The following is an 18,161-nucleotide window of genomic DNA, read 5'->3' on the forward strand; positions in this document are numbered from 1 at the left end:
CACATTATAACTGTATGAGACTTTCAGCAGTGATATCATAACCTGCTCTACTAAGGGCAGTCCCTTGCTTTTAGTGTCTTGCTCCAGGCTGTCCAGAAGTCCTCAAGCTACCTTCTCTAAAACTAATGCCACAAGTTTCTTTCAAGGGGATAGAGATAACAGCAGTGCTACCAGTTCTCCTTTTCAAGACAAGCATAAGAAGTAACACTTTAAGTTAGAGCATTCAGCCAAGCTAAGGAAAGCTAAGGGTTTTGAGCCACATCTGCCACTTCTCAGGGAAGCAGTGAACACCAGTGTTGAAGATACTTCTACACTTTTCTTTCTGAAGCTGTGAATTTCTAAAGAAGAAACATACAAAATGCTATGAGATCTGAAGGTGTGATTCTGTGGGTGGTGATCAAGGGTGCCCACCTGGAAAATGGGAGATGGAAGTTCTGATACTGGTTTTGTATTTATGTTCAAGAGGCAATGGCTAAAACTGAGAAAAAGCCCTAAGGGTGTCAGAAACAGGTCTTGTTTCTCAGAGGTGAGTAGACTATTTGCTCCTCTCTGATCCAAGTAGCCTGCACTATAAAGGAAGGAACAGGGAGCACCCAGACCAGATCTTTGTGGCTAAAATGCCCCTCTCTAAGGTACAGGAGATCTGAATCAGGATCTCCACAGATGAAGGAGAAAACTCAGATCCATTCTGTCACACCGTGGAGGAGAATCCCTGCTCCCAAACAACTGCTTAGAAAACTAAGGGTGGGATGGAGGCAGATGCCAAGGAAATTTTTGAAAGAAATATCTGCATGGACCCTGCTCTGCATGGATCTCTGAAACCAGCGTGCCTCACTGTGTCTCAGCATGTGCTCCTCCATTTGGGTCTCCAGGGAATCCAGGCAGAAAAGACAAAAAGTCAATTGTTTTGTAATTTTTTCAGTTAGAAGTTTTCTGTTTATGCTTATCCAAGTCCTTCCATCCCAAGTGCTTAACCAAAGTGCTTCTTTGGGCTGAGAAGTTACCTGTATTAGTGGTACTGAGTTATTAAGCACTCCCTCCATCACATCCTGCAAATTTTTAGCTGGACTGCAACATGAAGTGCCCAATTACAAAAACTGGTGTAATTCAATAAAGATAATATACTCCAATAAGGAAAATACATTTTCATTCCATCTTTCCAAAAGTTATATGTTTCTTTTTGTACAGTATGAATAATATGTTAGCCTTACCAAGGGAAAAAAGATCTGTCTAGTGATACAGAAATGTGTAACAACAGCAGTCCAGAGAATATGCCATTGAAGACTGAATTTGTGCAGCTCACCTTAGATTTGAATATTAGTTCAATATTTTGTTTCCTTCAGACCCAGAAAATTGATTTCTGTCTATATGTTGAATTTCTCTGAGTCTGCATATAACCTCATTGGCTTACTCAATTTTTTTTTTTTACAACAAACAGGTATCTCTACAAGACTGTTTAATTCATCATTTCACCATGCATATTAGTGCAGTCTGCAGAGAACTTTTCTGAGAAGAATCACTGGTGTTAGTGCAGAATTCCAAGTATTTAAAAAAATTCTGACCCTGTATGTACTACTTTCAGTTAGATCAAACATGACTTTTTCCACACATTTCAATTAGTTTTATTTCCTCAACTGACTAAAGCAGAATACTCCAGCCTATTGCCCCTAAATCCAGTGCATTCACACTGCCTCTAATTGTTACTCCGTGGTAATAATTTTGTATGTGATATGAGTGACTGTTACTAAATTTTGTGTTTTGGACTTTCTCATGTTCCTATTCATATCTAGTATGCCAAAAAAAAATTTGCATCAGCTCTGCAGAATTCTTCAGAGTATGTGGTAGTGTTGTGTGTCTGGGAATCTTCCATCTGGCTAGTGTGGGTTTCCTAAACACCATAAAACCCTGCCTGTGGAGATTGTGTATCTCTTATGGGCCCCATGGAGCTTATAATCTGCTTTTAATCATTGTATGAGGCAGCCAACACATCAGTCCTCATTAAGGAGTTTTTCTATTTTGAATCCCCTTTAATAAGATTTGATCCAATTCTGAAAATCCAGAATCTCTGCTAATTTGCATTGGTATCTTAGACTGCTAAGTTGTCTTCCTCTGCTTTCCATTTCCTTCCATACAAACTCTGACGTCCATTGACTTCTGTGAATTGCTATAGCAAGTATAAGATTCTTAGCACCTTGCCCTCACTCACTTGTCTTTTGAATGTACTCACCAGCATCTGTTTCTCAGTAAACTACAGGTCATACCCTTAACTGGGACAAATGAATGCAACTTAGTGCGACAGAGCAAAGTCAATTTGCTGTAACTAAGAAACTAGCTCTGTATCTACATTCTTCAACAAGACACCAGGACTTACTTTACATTTCAAAATGCCAGCATCCATTAAATTATTCCCCATATAATATTAAAATATTACCAACTACTATTTGAACTCAGCAGAAATTCACAGCAGCGGGCAGCTCAGTAGTTGTCATTAAAAGGAAAATCACTTTTGATATCTGCTACATTATTTATTGATACAAATCAGTGAAACTATTAATATCTATGAGATTGTACTCCTAGTCTCCAGTATTTAATGTTTTGACCTGACATGCATCAGAGTACAATTTTGTAAGTAAAAGAAAAGAAGAAAAAGTGCAGTATAGTTTTAATAGAAAAGTCTCAACATTTAAATATAACATCTTAATAAAGTAAGAAATCAAATCATATTTATTGTTTTGAAAGAAGAAAACAAAATAATTATCTCTCTCAAATTTAAAATAAAGGCAACTGAGTTCTCTAAGACTTGGTGGTTCCTCCAAAACAAACAGCTTTAAGTCCCAGTGAATGTACAACTTGTTTCTTTTGTGAAGTGCTTCTGCCTGCAATTTCTAATTAACTAGCTCTATTCTTTTTTATAACAAGTAGCTCAACACAAACAAGCTACAATGTATACTTCAGCTAAATATATGTAGGTATGATTTTAAAAGGGAGATAACTAGTTAACAACATTTGCATGTTGCAAAGAGGCTCAATTAGTATAAAAATTCAGAAATCTTGCTTTTAGCCTGTTCCCTGCATAGCTGCCCTGTACTGAATACAATCTGCACACTAAAGATATGTTTGCAGTTAAAAATCTCCAGAGACTTTAGACCCATACATAAAGATACTTCACTCTTTTCTGAGACGCTGACCTGTATCCTCATTTAAAAATGAACACCACATCTTTATGTTATTAAATCTTTGTTTTGATCTATTAGTATTCACCAAAGTGCCATTTTATACAACCCCACACTGAATAGGCAAGGCTGGAGGTAACCATCTGCAGCTTTAGAGTCAGCATTTGAATTGATGAAAAGAGCTTTGTGTTTTCATTGCCAAGTTTGATTCTTCCAGTCATTAGACATTCCCCTCAGATCACATCAATGAAGAGAACTCCCTTACACCCATGTGTTAAATTCTCTTCTCCTCATGGTTTCCTTTGCCAGCTATACTCCAGAAAGACTACTGGGTCTTAGCCACATTCTTCTCACAGCTGTGTTAAAAAAGAGCATCAGAGCTTCTTCCCAAAATCCATATGTGTATCTGGTCAGTCCCCTGTCGGAGGGTCACCTCACATTGTGGTGTGATTATTCAAATATTCATCCTTGTTCTTGAACTGCACTGCTCTGATCATTCTGGGAAAGATTAGACCCTCCAGCCAGCACTGAAGAACGCGTTGGACATTGATGTGAAACACACACAGCTCCCGCACTCAGAAGGCAGATTAGTTTTACTTGTAGAAGAGGGGGACACTAACTACTTAATAAATGCTTACTTCTTATTTCTTTTCATTTTTTGTATTCTTTTCATCTGTGTCATCTGTTGATAATAACTGTTTGTTTTTGTTGTTTCATGGTTCAACTTATATATCAGCATCAGCTAAGAAAATAAATGCACAAGTATAAAAGCAGAGAAAGCATTTTCAAAAAGGCTGGAGGGAAATTCAGCACTAAACAAATAAAGGGTGTGTTCCAGTCACAAAGAAATTTAGGTAGTCAAAAAAAATCAGACCTTAAGGGGTACAGCAAATGTTATTAGGAATAGAATTTAATTCAGAAGACCACTTAGTTTTCTTACGCATTCAATCAACTGAAATATTTTATCCAAAGCTGTAACTCTCCTGACTTCCTCCTTAAAATAAAGAAAAAAAAATTCAAAGAGAAGATCTCTAATAAACACTTAAGGACAAATGAAGCTATGACTTCTGGTTTGCATCACTTTTCTATAAGCTTTATTCATAGTCAGAACTACCTCAAAAAAGTACACAAGCAGGATTCTTCTCACCATTTATGCTTATTTTCATACCTGTATATTTTAGCATTGCAGTGTTACTTTGTGGATTTGTGTTTATTTTTAGAGGATTACATAGAAATTCCACCCACTCATCCTCCTCTGCCACTTTTACACAGCTACATGACTATGCAAGAGTAGCTGTGCTCACACGCAGAGCTGCGCGTTACTGAGCTAGATTCATTAAATTATGAGAAAAAAATACAATTCCCCAATAGAGAAATTGCATTAAAACTCACTCGAGCTGCAAAGCTGTTGCAGAAAAATAGAACATTTCCTGGAAAAACCACATCAAGAGTGGCCTCAACCTTTACTGATAATTGGCTAATATTGATTTGGTATTACATTATAACCTCCTCTGATCTTACTGACATCAGCGACCACTCCACAATCCCAGAGGTTCCAGCCGGAAGGATATTTTTAAAATGCCTTGCTTCCTCTGTTAGCAGAGGTATTAATTAATTCACAGGCTCTCCTGGCCACCTTCTCCAGGTCAGCCCCGTTTCCCTGCTGGGACTGCACCAGCTGGCTCCTGGCTTCACAGGCAGGACAAACTTGCAGGAGGCCTGTGGTACTATACCAACACTCCTGGTGAATTCTCTGCTCCTGTCCTAATTCTTTGTAACCATGAAATAGAAACATTAATTAACTCTAGAAAATTATAGTCATAGTCATTCCAGAGTATTGATTTAAAATATTATTATGCAGATCATAATAGTCTATTGAATAAATATGAATTGTTATGTGTGCACATACATGTATTTATTTACACAGATCACAGTTAAAATGTGTACTTGCTTTATAAAGAATAGCACTCTCTCAAAAGTCTAAGTGTATCTTGATAGTGTCTCAAAATCAAAACAGATTCGAGCAAATGCAGCCAAACCTGTGTGGTCACTCTCTGAGCATCAATGTTTCTTGTTTTACACCACCATCCCTGTTATGATGGTGAACCATTTTCACAGGCAAGAGCACAGTCTCCATTTTTAACTCATACTGCGGTGAGCCAATGTGAGATGTTCACTCTACTTCAGTATAAACAGATGTTTACTACATCCAAGTTCACTATAAGTAGATACCAAAACAACCCCCTTCTGGTTCACAGCTGCTGTTTTGTATGGGATAGGATCCAGAAATTTTTTAGATGCTTTTTGCCCTGATGGAAAGCACAGGACCACTATTCTGACTTAGGTCTCATGTCTAAAAAGCAACACCTACCAGAGGGTACACAAATGGCTGACATGACGGAAATGCTCTGGAGAATTACAACTCTCTTTTAAGCACTGCATATCATGCTGATTGCAAACACTAAAGTTTTTAAGAATATTAAAAAATTGTTTAGTGTTGCCAGAGAACAGATTAGCAAAGGCGGTGTAAAACCAGCAAACTACATTGCATGAAGATACAAAGTACATCCTTTCTCAACATTATTTTATTAATTACAGTGATGTTCTTTCTTAATGGTCATAATTATTTAACTCTTCTGATTTTTAACTGTTGCTATTTTGTTGAGTAATGATGAGAAACTACTTTATACAGTTGACAAAACTACTTCCTTCATATGTCAGAATTCAATTTTAGTTGAGCATTTAAAAAAGTCAAGAAAACAGGTATTTTAGAATGCTCTTTACTCTATGAATTTTAGTGCACATTTTAAACTACATTAAGTATCCTCCTAAGGCAGTGCTAATAATTAATACTACAGTAATTAATATCAAAAAGCCTTTCTGTTAACAGGTTTATAAATTGTCAATTCTTTTTTGAAATGTAGAACAACCTACATCTTCTAAATAAAATGCTAAGCTAACAAATGAGTTCCTGCCTAATTGCCAAACACTGATTTGTATGAAGCAGTTGAGGTTACAAAGAAATTGGGAATTCTCAGCCTGGTTTCCCTGCTGATGAGTACGAACTGTCTGTGTAGCTCTCCCAGAGGTGTCAGAGGAATCTCTATAGTGTCACACAAGGGTTCTTAGCTCAAAGTAAACACACTTTCCACAAACTCAGCTGCTTAATCTGTTTGCAGGTTGAATTATAAGATGGGGGTGGATGACTCCGGGTGCTGGGAAGACGCGCAGAGCATTTCCACAGTTTCATGGTAAAAAGGGCATGCTATTGTCATCAGAAGATTTCAACCAATTGTTTAATTTTGCTATAGGCTCAGTCGTCTGATCTTAACAACAATGAAAACTAACCTGAGCAAAATTTTCCCAAGTATCTGAGCATGTTAAATTCCATAAATTCTTTTCACTATAGTGGTGCATCACCACTTCTTTAATTCTGTTTGTGGCTGCACTTCTACTTCAGCCACCCTGGGTACATGGGATTAAATAAGATTGTTTCACTTTGGGAAAAAAAAACCCAGCAAAAACACAACCTCTGCTTAAACAGCTATATTATTAAACATTTATAAATAAAACTAACAACCTAAAACAGTCTACAGAGAGGCTCAATCATTATTTTCTTTACCACACTTTCATTTTTTATAGGTTTATTTTTATCAAGCACACACCTCCTGAAGTTTCAAATATATTTATCTAAGCACTCAGAATAAAGACTTGCATGATTATCAGACAACCACTGGAGGCTTTAAAGTGATGATTAAAAATATGCATTTTCATATATAGAGACCTTAATTATATTTCATGCAGTTGCAAATAAATTAAAATATAGGAATATAACTATTTTTAAATAGAAGAACTCAGCATGTATTTTTTTAAACAAGAAAAGCTTTTGTTAAGTCCTTGCAATATATTATAAGCCAATTTCTGGCTATGTGTAAACATGCTGCAGACATTAAGGTCGAAGACATATATGGACAGACAGGACAATTTGCATCAGTTCAGCATCGACCACCCTGGAAGGGTGAGAGAAGAGAATTTTGCAGTTGATGAATGTAATGCAGAGATGAGAAATGTCAGACTGTCAAGAGGCACTACTAATAACAAACATGACAATATGTACTTCACTAGAGATGAACTTCAGGTTTTGGAGTTCAGTAACCTTTTAACAGGGAAACTCATGATCGAAAAGAGAATGCAATCTCTGTTCACTGACTCAGAGACTTCCTGTGGCTCTCAGTGAGATTTTGAAGCCGCCCCTAAGCAAAAAAAAAGCATTTACCGTGGCATGAAACCTGCCAGATGTGTAACAGATCAAAAATGAAAAACTGTAATATTCTACCATGCAATTATAAAGGCAAATACTCTGTTGCTATAGGATTGCCAAAGGGTAAAAAGACAGTGAAAACCATTCATAGGAGATGGAAAGACTTTCTCTGTGCCTTGCACATGTAGGAAGCAAGTTCCATAACAGTAATGAGAGGCACCTTGACTTGCCTAATAGCACAAAACTGTTAAAATGATCAGCTTCACACTGAGTAGGAAATGAGCTGCCAAAGAAGGAATCATTTTAAAGGACCTTTTCTGAGTACTGCCACACCTTCAGCTATAGACAAAATACCAGGAAAAAATGCTTCATGTAGATTACAACTGCAATTTTTGTTGGAAGGCAAGTGACTTACTTTTGAACTTTTTCATTGGCCTCCTGTGAAGCTTCCAGGGCTTTCTGGAGCCTCAGCTCGGTGTCCTTTTGCTCTGATCGACTTTGCTGCAGCTGAGCTGCCAGCTCTTCAATCTGGCCATAGGTTAGGGTCACAACATCCTCCCTTCCTTGCAGTCCACCTTCAGAAGGACTGAAAGCACAGTTAGGCTGGTCCTTCAGACTCATTCTTTCAGACAAAGACTTGTATAAGCTGGGAAAACCAAATGATACATGTTATTAGGTTTCAGTCTAAGGCTGAGCTGCAAGAATTTATTACCACTTTCAATATTTTCATATATGGACTCACATGCAAAACAAGTTGTATTTCAGAAGTGACAGAGAACAAAGAGAACAAACCTTTTCCACCAGGCTCTTCTAGAAGTATGTAACAACCATCGAAATTTGAAAAAGTAAAAAAAAAGTATTTGGCAAAACCTCAGGAAGTATTTTTAGCTGTAGCATCTTGTTGATCACCTCTGAGCTGCAGCAAAAAGTTTTTATTGTGATTTACATAAAGTTGAATTAATCAGTATAAGTTATTGATGTGTTATTAACCTGTGCTCTTTTAGCAAGCAGACCCCCAGCTACAGGGGATTTATTTGCAAAAGAAGACTTTTCAATAAAATGAAAGGAATAAAAACACTACAACTCAAAACCTAAAATCATTAAATCAGCAGGATTACTTAGAAATATGATTTGCACATGCTAATCAATTCTAAAGGTCCCCATTCAGTTTTATCCACGATTTTGAGCGAAGATCATAGAGATTCCAAATCGCAGAGCACAAACCCAATACTGTTTCACTGCACAAACCAGAACATATTATTAAATGCTTTGTATTTGTGTGCCAGAAATTTTTGGACAAATCAAACACAGCTTCAGTATGGATTTCTAGTAGCAGTACACACTGATTACAGTATTCAAGACAGTCTACATGACAGCTACCAGTATACAATAGCATATTTTCTTTCTTTCCAGTTTATTAAGGTGTTTGCATGGAAAACACTGTCTGTTGCAACACCTCATGAAGGAAAACCATAAACAAACTAAAATATAATATACATGGACAAACAAAATGTGGATGAACTAAGAGAAATAGAGAAGTGAAAAGGTCAGAGTGTTAACATGTCATTGTGCATACTACCTCTGATTACATAAAAACAATGTGAAAAACCTTTTCAGTTAAATGAAGACATATTGAAATTATAAATATTTATAAAGGGACATTAAAATTCCTATAATGGACTAATTAAAAAAAATTACTCTAGCAGTTGCACGTAAAATTTACTGACTGAAGTTCCACTACAGTTGAGCATTGATCACCATGGAAAAATACAAAGGTATGCAAATAATGTCGAAAGCAGGTTACTGGAATACTGCTTGCTGCCCGGTTCTTAAACATCTGGCACAAGATTAAAAGAATAAAAGACAGATGAGAAGCTAAATTCTTCAGTGAATATATGGGTCCCTGATTAAAAAAAACAAACAAACAAAAAACAAAACCTAAAAGACTAAATATTCTGTCTTGTTACACCAGCTCAAAGTTTTTTTCCAGAATATATGAAAAATAAAGTAATTTATTTAGGTCCTAAAATACTGGCTCTATGTGGCTACAACTGGACTTTTTTTCAAAGACTGGCCATGAAAAACACATATATACTACTCCAATTGCAATACACTACTACATGTCTTAACTCATAATGATTGCATCTGAGTGACTGATAGATTCTGATGTATTCACTTTGTAACCAGTGTGATTTCTCCAGATAAAGGCATTGTGATCCTTTAATATTTTTTTTCAAAAGTATGAAATTTCTAGACGTCCATCAATATGTTTTGGTAAAATATTTTTATTTCATCCCTTCTGAAATTTACTAATTTGAAATTCCTTAATTGACCAGAAGATTATTTCTTCAATGAATATTGATGCTATAATTAAAAAATAAATGGGAGTTCTAGGCCTGAATAATGAGTCACAGAAGTATTCAAACAGTTCCTGGATTTCAGTAATTCACATGTTCTTTTTAGCAAGCCTTTTGCTTTACTATGGCCACATAGAGTCTTTTCTGCTCCAGCTTGGGTCTGAGAGCTTCAAGGGCCCACCTCAATTGTGTCTAGACAGAAGAAAAAGTGACATGAGATGATATCACTTGTGCAGCTCCTGTAGAGAGCAAGAGGTTTCCTCAGTCCCCAAAGTCAAAGTAGCTTCGAGCCTGCAAAGAAATACCACCAGTTGTAACTGCTCCCAGAGGGACTTGACTTTGGCTGAAAATCAACTCTGTGAAGTGCTGCTCCTAAAACACTTCTCACCTTGCCAGGCATACTTTTGCTGCAAGGTGGGAAATTATTTTCCACCTGAAGCAATTACAACAACATAGCACTATGAACAACATAACAAAACCTTCCATCTAAAGGAAAAGAAAAAAAAGGCAGCAAAAACCCAAAAATTCTCTACCTGTCCCCTCCCTCTGCCTCCGCCCCAGTGATAAACATATCCAATGTTCCCAAAGGCACGTAGGTCTGACCTTGGTTTTCAACACAAATGTTTCTCATAGGTCCTGGAGACCTCTCAGACCTCAGCCTGCACTCAGGATGGCTTTGAAGAGCGTTCCCTCATGCCACTGAGTGCACTCAAGGGCCGGGCAGCATCGATACCTTGAAAACATTGCCTCAAAGGTGCTCTTAGGAAACACTGCAGTAAGACGATATCAAAAAAAGTCCATAAGACCTAAAAGGACTTTGAAATTTTGCTGTGGAGGATATTAAATCGTCAAGTTTGCCTTACATGTGAGTCAGGAGCCTGACAGCTGGTAGACTGGCAACTAGATGACATTGCCCTACCATAGACAAATATTTTACTAGTCTTCCTTTGCCTGCATTTACACAAGGTAAGAGGACTGTGTTTTCTTCTCAGTACAGCAAACCATCTCTCACTAATTTATCTGAAGAGAGCAGCTGAAGGCAGACTCTGGCACATAGGCCATGGACTGTGTTACAACAGGAATGCTCGTTGTACATAACACGGGGTCCTAAGAGCCTGGACACTAGATGATTCAAACATAGGTTCATTAGCTACAGAGAAAGTTTGAATTGATTACTATCCATCTTAGAATTTCTTTTTTTCAACAAATATCAATTAAAGGACACTAGTAAACACATTTTTCCTCCTTGGGCCTCAGTCTCCTTATCTTTAAATAAAAGCAATCACAATGCTGCCTTTGCAAAGTGCTCTGAGCTTCACTGATGTCAAGAGACTCATCAGTCTTGAAAGAGCTAAGGTAAATGCAGCATAATCAGAATTTAGGACAAAACTAAACCCAGATGGTCTTCTGGTGATGCCAAACAGCAAACACATTCTTTTCAGCTTCATTTTTACTGTCCAGGACCACTGATGTACCCACACCATTTCCCTGTGATTAGCCTGGGAGAGGAAGTAAGGACATGGAGTTAATCATCTGAGCCTTTCTTGAAGCTGAAGGACTACCAAGATATGCTCTCAAACAAGACATAATTGGAAACCATGCCTCCATTACAAACTCTTTATTTAGGGAGTTGCACAGTAATCAAATGACTTCTGTTCACTTTATGCAGCCCCTGGGCAAATTGCTCAGCACAGCCTCATGTGAATGAAACACACATGCCATTCAGCACCACCTATCATTCCTCACATTCACCATGCCACCAAATGGTCTAGGACCTCCACAAAAATCGTTTCTGGATTAACAGTGTTTGGTTGAAACAGAGTAAAACATACATGAGACTGATGAGTAGAAGGAAGCATTTTTGAGGTGTTTGCAGTTATAGTGCTATTCCCTTCAGCTAGGGCACAGACCCACAGCTAAGGAGCTAGCTTGTAGCTAAGAAATCCACCTGAATTCCCTGGGTACATGATGCACCTGGGGCTGGGTGCTATCTCTAATTGATTAGACTGGAGATTGTAACTTAGCATTAGCTTTTTTCTCACACAGAGATACAGTGCACCTGAGTTCATGGAAAAGACTAACAGTAGATTTTATGCTTTAATCCTGAATATTACTTGCTATATATTAATATTATTTACACATCTTCAGGGTTCCACAATGTATCTGTGCTAACTGCAAAACATAGATTCATAGGCTCTCAAATTTCTTCCATGAATTAGAGGACTGTGTTTGCAATACAGCAAACTATTGCAAATACTCTTTGTAGTTTTCCCAAGGTATATGTTATTCCTAGAACCAAGCTTCCATAAAATGTTCCTGTCATGCTTTGACAAGGAATTGGCTGTATTAGGATATTCTGGCCTAAGCATTCACCGGGTGCACCATGAAGGCTTGCTTCCAACTAAGTAAAATTAACCACCCACCCCCCCCCCCCCAAAAAAAAACCCAAACAAACAAACTTGAAAAAATATAAGGTGTTTACTTTATCCCACTAGATGCTCCAACTAAGAATTTTGCTATCTTGTATCTGTTCTTTATTGTCAATTCATATGCTTTGGCCATTCTTAAATATTTGCCAATGGCTTTAGTTAACAAAATAACTTTAACTTAGTATTTGTAATACTGTAGTTATTCCCTACAGTAATAGATTATTTGGGTAACACTGCAAATAGAGAGGGAACCTTATCTATTAATCGAAGACAGAGCTGGCACCAAGAGTGACCTCAGTATGTGAATATAAGGGACATTTAAGATGGTGCCAGAGACTGTGCTTTACTGTGTATCACAACCCTCTGTCTGCTCTCCCTGGGAAGTGTGAGCATTTAGCAGAGGCAGAGCAGCTCCTGGCTGGTTTGGGCAGCAGGCAAAGAGGAGGGGCACAGCCAGCTCACAGACAAGAGGCACTGCCACCTTCCCCATGCCCCGGCTGAGCTGGTGGCACCTGCGCCTCTCTGCTGGCTGCTGGAGGCCGCTGGGTTGACATGGATCACTGAAGGGGTGTGTACGTGGGTGGTGTGGAGCCAGCAGCTCTGGCCTGGGGCCAGCAGGGAAACTGCCGATGTCAGGGATTTGCAGACACACAAGCTTGGTGGAAGAGACACAGAGGATCTTGTCCTAAAGGTCAGAGCGATTTATTTTTTATACCGAAAGTATGTTTTTAACAACATTTCTGACAACTGTTTGAAGAACGGTGCACCATTTTCCTCAAATCTAAACCTGAATTAAGAAAGCAGTAACACTTGGTAGTGCACTAAAATAGCAACCACTGGCATACCAACAAAACTGGTAGGAAACAATGTACTACTTTGTAATTTAAAACACTATGTGTTACTTTTTGTCTTTTTCTGATGATCCTTGTCAGGAGCTTCATCCTGAACACCGTCACTCACAAGAAAGCCAGGGTATTATGGCATAAAGAAACATCAGGCCTTCTGACCAGGAATTTTGGGAACAGCTCCTACAGTCCCCACACACCCACATGCCCACCAGTCCAGTCTAGACCTTCAGCAACCCTTCAGCTTCCACAGGCTTGACAGTACTGCTGCAATGAACACTTACTCTCCAAAACACCAACCACGGAAATCTTCTCTGAAGACAAAGAGTGGGTGCACTCAAGAGACAGACATTTCTACTAGAAGCCTTAATTGATGTTGCCTGTCATCATAGTTTGAATTTAGATTTGCCTGTAGAACTAATAAAATCTAACAGAGATTTCTTTGCTAGAAATTATGTATGAAGTTAAGGCTAATATGGCTTAGGCCTTTACTTTCCTTTGCAGCTATGCACTGGTAAAGATAATGGCATCTGACTTCCATTTTATGAGTGATCTACACACAGACAATTTTATTTCAAATGAATAAAATCCTTTGGCAAAAAGTAGGAATATTAGTGAATCAACTCATATTAGATAAATTGCAACAATCCAGATGAAATAAATAAGGATCCTGACCCTGAAAACTGAAACAGTTAGCGAAGTGTTCACTCAGTGCAAAGGGGCATGCCATATATACATCTATATAAAAGAAATCTGATGGTAGCGATACATGTCATAATGCAGGCATACAGGATCACTTGAAAACAAGCTCAATGTAATGACTATGTGCTATTGACTTTTATTTTTGTCTCCAGGGAATAGTGTTTACTTTGCTTTAAAATTTATATGAGTCATTTTGTTATGTGCCTTTTTTAATTAGTCGGAAAGAAATAGCCATTTGAGAAAGAGAGCGGAAATCAATTCTGATTCAATGCCGATAGCTACTGTGCGATGTAAACTGTGTGTTCTTTCTAATTAAATGTAAACACGTGCAGTTCTAAAGTCCAGCAGTGATGACAACTACTAGAAAGGATTGCCTAAGACCCGGTCAACTGATCCTTGTGAACCTTTTGTTCATACCGTAGGCGAACTTGTGCAATCTGTCTCAGGTGAACGCCAGTTGTAACTGACTTTATTTTAGGTCATCTTCAGAGAAAAGACTTGACAAGAATGTGGAGAGCTCTGTAATACTTCCAGTTACCCATTAACTATGTCCTTCTGATAGCTAATCAATAGCATTGCATGGAGCCAAACACACTGCACTGAACTGCCCCTCTTCCAAAAGCCAAGTCTTAGTAAATATTTAATGGCAGTAAAGGTGTTTTGACTCTTATCAATCTGATATGTTAAAGAACTCTTGAAAGAAACTTTATCTCGCTTCTCTCTGCATAAATAATTTGTTCAGTTACAATTTTAGTCTTATGCAAAAGCACCGAATTTAATGATCTAATGCTTTTAAATCAAGGCTTTGGACAGAGAAAATGTAGTTTCAATCCACATGTCACAAAATAAAGAAAAACCAAAGTTTATTTCCTTGATAAAATGCCAACTAGAAATATACATCAAGGAACTAGCCCTTTATACTGTAGTAGTAAATACTGTGCCAAACTCGCTCAAAACCTGTTATACAAGTGCGCATTTCAGATTTTCTTGCAAGGCTTCAGTTTCTGAAAAATTCTTAGCTCTCATTCACATCAAGATGATGTAGGATTTTTAGCTTCTTTTCACCAGGAAAAAAAACCCCAACACTAAAATAGTTCTACTAGGATCCAGAGACTTTTTGTACCCATACATTGAATATTCCCATCTTCAAGTGGGTATATTCATGTGATGAGTTTTATTAAGCATGTTTTCATTTTCTATTTTTTCTGTACAAAGCTGCTTGTCTAGATCCCTAACAAAGAAACTTTTGTCCTGATCCTTTAACATCATGCAGGTATCCCTCTGCTACTGCCTGGTAGGATACAAACACCACCTTAGATACTTAGACGGGCTTATTCCATGCCCCTGTGCTAATGTCAGAGGATGGAGGAATCCTTTGACTCTCTCCCACAGCACCGTCTTACAGCCTTTTCTGTGTGATCCAACTTCAATATGAGCCTAAGTATTTTGAAGAAATTGATTCAGCAATGGATCCAAGCTTTTTCTTGGAAAATAATCTGGCAATAAACCTTTGATAGTTTCAGTTTCCAAAATGTGAATCACCATAACTGTTTTCCCAGAAGTATAAGCATTACTTTTCCCCCAGTGTTTACATGCCTCCATTGTGCTCTTGATGCCATTCAACAGTCATCAAAAATAAAGATCACAGGAATAATTCCCAAACACTGGCATAGATAAAGTGAACAGACTGAAGTTTTCTAATCACTAGTAACTGCCTCTGGCAAAACCAGTATTAATTAAAATCATAAAGGCATATAAATTAATCAAGCAGTGAAGCACATGGCACCATTTAGGAATGATCAGCTAAAAAAAAAGCCTGTTACTAAAAACCACAGAAAATATCTTGTACTTAATACAGTGTTATCTTTATAAATCAGACATGACCGTGAATTTTACGGCTGTCCTGACTTGCTATTGTGATCACTTGGCTTAACTCCTCCACTGAATCAGAAAAGCAAGAGACAAAGCTGTCTTGGACCCCAAGCTGGAAGCCAGCCTTGCCTTCGAGCATGACCAGGAGCATCCAGCTGAGGAAGAGCCTCTTCAGGAGAAGCAATTAGAAGAAATACAAAGAATAGAAATATGTTTCAAAGATGGAATAATTGAATACATATGGTATTCAAGAGAGGGATGACCTCATGGATGAGCTGAGTAGCCCTAAAGCTAGAAAATGTAGCCCTAAAGCTAGCCCTCAGAGTGACTAACCTGAGATAGGGAATCACATTGGGCTCTGCTCCTTTCTTGCTGGATGATTCAGTGGGTTAAAAAATCTTTGGATAAAAAAAAAAAGAAAAAAAGAAAAAAAAAGAAAATGTAACTTTTAAAAATTGACGAGACTTCCTTCCCTGTCCCAAGAAAATAAAGCAGAGTATTTGAAGAGTTTTGTCTGATCTTACTCAAAGTGTTACTGAAAAATATTATGCAGCTCTGATGAAAAGCAAACATGATGTACTGTGCTCCAGCCCATGCCCAGCTTTGGTCACCAGAGTGCCAGTAAGTGAGGTACTGATAAACTCCAGGTAAGTGTGCCCAGCACATTTCCCCCTCTTTCTTGGTACTGTACACAGCAACATGTACCACTCTGCAATGGCTGGTGACTCACTAGGAGGACTGCATGTGCCGCAGTCTGAAATCTGTCCTCCACATGGGTAAAGACACCCAAAATGTCTACTTTAATGCCATCATGGCTTCTCCCTTACAAAACCACAGTTGGTTTGGAGATTGCTGTATGGATACACACTTAGCAACTCACCTCCTGAACGCCATGTAAAGGACACAATGGCAACGTGTTGCTACTCAGTAAGTCATGTCTCACCCAGCTGCTGCTGCCAAACCCTTGCTCATATAAATCATACAGCTCCTTGGACAGTTAAGCGCTATGAAACAAGGCAGTTAAAACGATGGCTTAAATGATAAAGGGAGCACCTAGGAAATTTAATATGGGGGAAGTCTGCTTCCCTATTGTACCAAAGCTTACTGAAGCAACTGGGCAGACTTGTCTGGGCCATTCTCCTTAACGTGAAACAAGGACACATGCTAAGGGAATGATTTAGTGGATTGGGGATAAGAGCTCTGTCTTGAATTCCCTCTTCTATTTTACATCTTCTGTGTGGTACTGAGCAAGTCATAACATGCAGAATTCAGCCTGCCATGCTGAAACTGGGAGTAAAGTGTCTTTTCCTAGCTCATTTTCTTTAAAATCCAAGCTTTTGGGGTTCTGGATTTCTTCTTATTACCTACATGTGCTGCCTCTTGGAAACCTGAGGCCCAGATTTGGTTCAGGTCTCAGTGCCAATTTCTGTTCTTGGAAGGACACTGAAGAGCTAATTAACAGTATGCATGCGTTAACAATGCACATCACCTGGTTAACCTCAGCAGGCAGATCCAGGTTTGGGGCCTTAATGGAAAAAACAGTTTTTCACAAGTTTTTGCCTCCGCATTGCAGGTTCAGCCACCACTGTCACCACGGGGCATAGGCAGTGACGCAGCCTCCTCTGCTCTGTTGATCTGCCCCGAGCACAAACATCCTTGTTTTCTGAGAAGATGTTCTGTCTTTCCTCCCAGTGAAAGCGGCCATCAGCTGGATATGGTACATGATTAGAAGCCAAAACACACATCTTTCATACCTCTTGAAAAGTGAGAGATTAGACTGGTGGCTGCTGGAGAAAAATCAGTGAAGAGAATCTCTCAAGCGTAGGGATTGTAAAGAGGCTATAAACAGAGCTGAATTGATTTCTGTATCTCAAAATTTTTAAATCAGCTCCCCTCATCTCTCTCTTTACCCTCATGAGTTTTACCTCCTTTACCCTCATGGAGCTTTTGAAATAAAATGCGTAAAAATTAATATAGTTGTGCACTTTAATTTAGCTTGGTTGAAGAGGAAAACAATATTTTTTACTCTATGACACAGGATTTCACAAGAAAAACTGCAGTTTTTTCTTTCATTTCTCCATGACCAGCAGGTAAAGTGAAACACTTTAGCAGGAAATATACTGGTTGCACTGAAGCAAAGAATTAATTATTTTCTCAGGACCTGACAAGGAAATTGAATGAGTATGAAAGCTCTTGTGAAATCCAGCCAACACGGAATTCAACACTCTTCAATTCCTTATTTATTTTTTGAACAGGACAAGATAATTATTGGTATGAATACTGCCTACTATGCTTATACACATTCAACAGGTATTATACCCTCCTCTGATATGAGCAGTAATATTGATCAAGAGGAAAAACTAAATTCCTACATCTTGACATTCCTCATTCTATTGTCACAACTGTAAAAGTACAGCAAAAAGACTCCTTTGGTAGAGACAGTAGGGAAGAAGAGATAAAAGAAAGAATATGTATTTCTGTATCTTCATCAAAACCCTTGGGATGGAAGTCCCTTTTAAAGA

At 38.2% G+C, this 18,161-nt stretch overlaps 1 protein-coding gene across 7 annotated transcripts in view; it reads right to left on the reverse strand.

The window, feature by feature from the left end:
- The window catches only part of MIPOL1 (mirror-image polydactyly 1), a 184,181-nt gene that overhangs the window by 16,643 nt on the left and 149,377 nt on the right, over nucleotides 1-18,161 (reverse strand). For all 7 annotated transcript variants that reach the window (XM_083863214.1, XM_083863212.1, XM_083863218.1 and 4 more), the window contains one exon: nucleotides 7,850-8,080. In XM_083863214.1, coding sequence (XP_083719340.1) covers nucleotides 7,850-8,080 — 231 coding nt within the window. The remainder of the gene's footprint in view (nucleotides 1-7,849; nucleotides 8,081-18,161) is intronic.

This window comes from Zosterops lateralis (assembly GCF_965231275.1).
Source record: "Zosterops lateralis genome assembly, chromosome: 6".
NCBI classification, from domain to species: Eukaryota; Metazoa; Chordata; class Aves; order Passeriformes; family Zosteropidae; genus Zosterops; species Zosterops lateralis.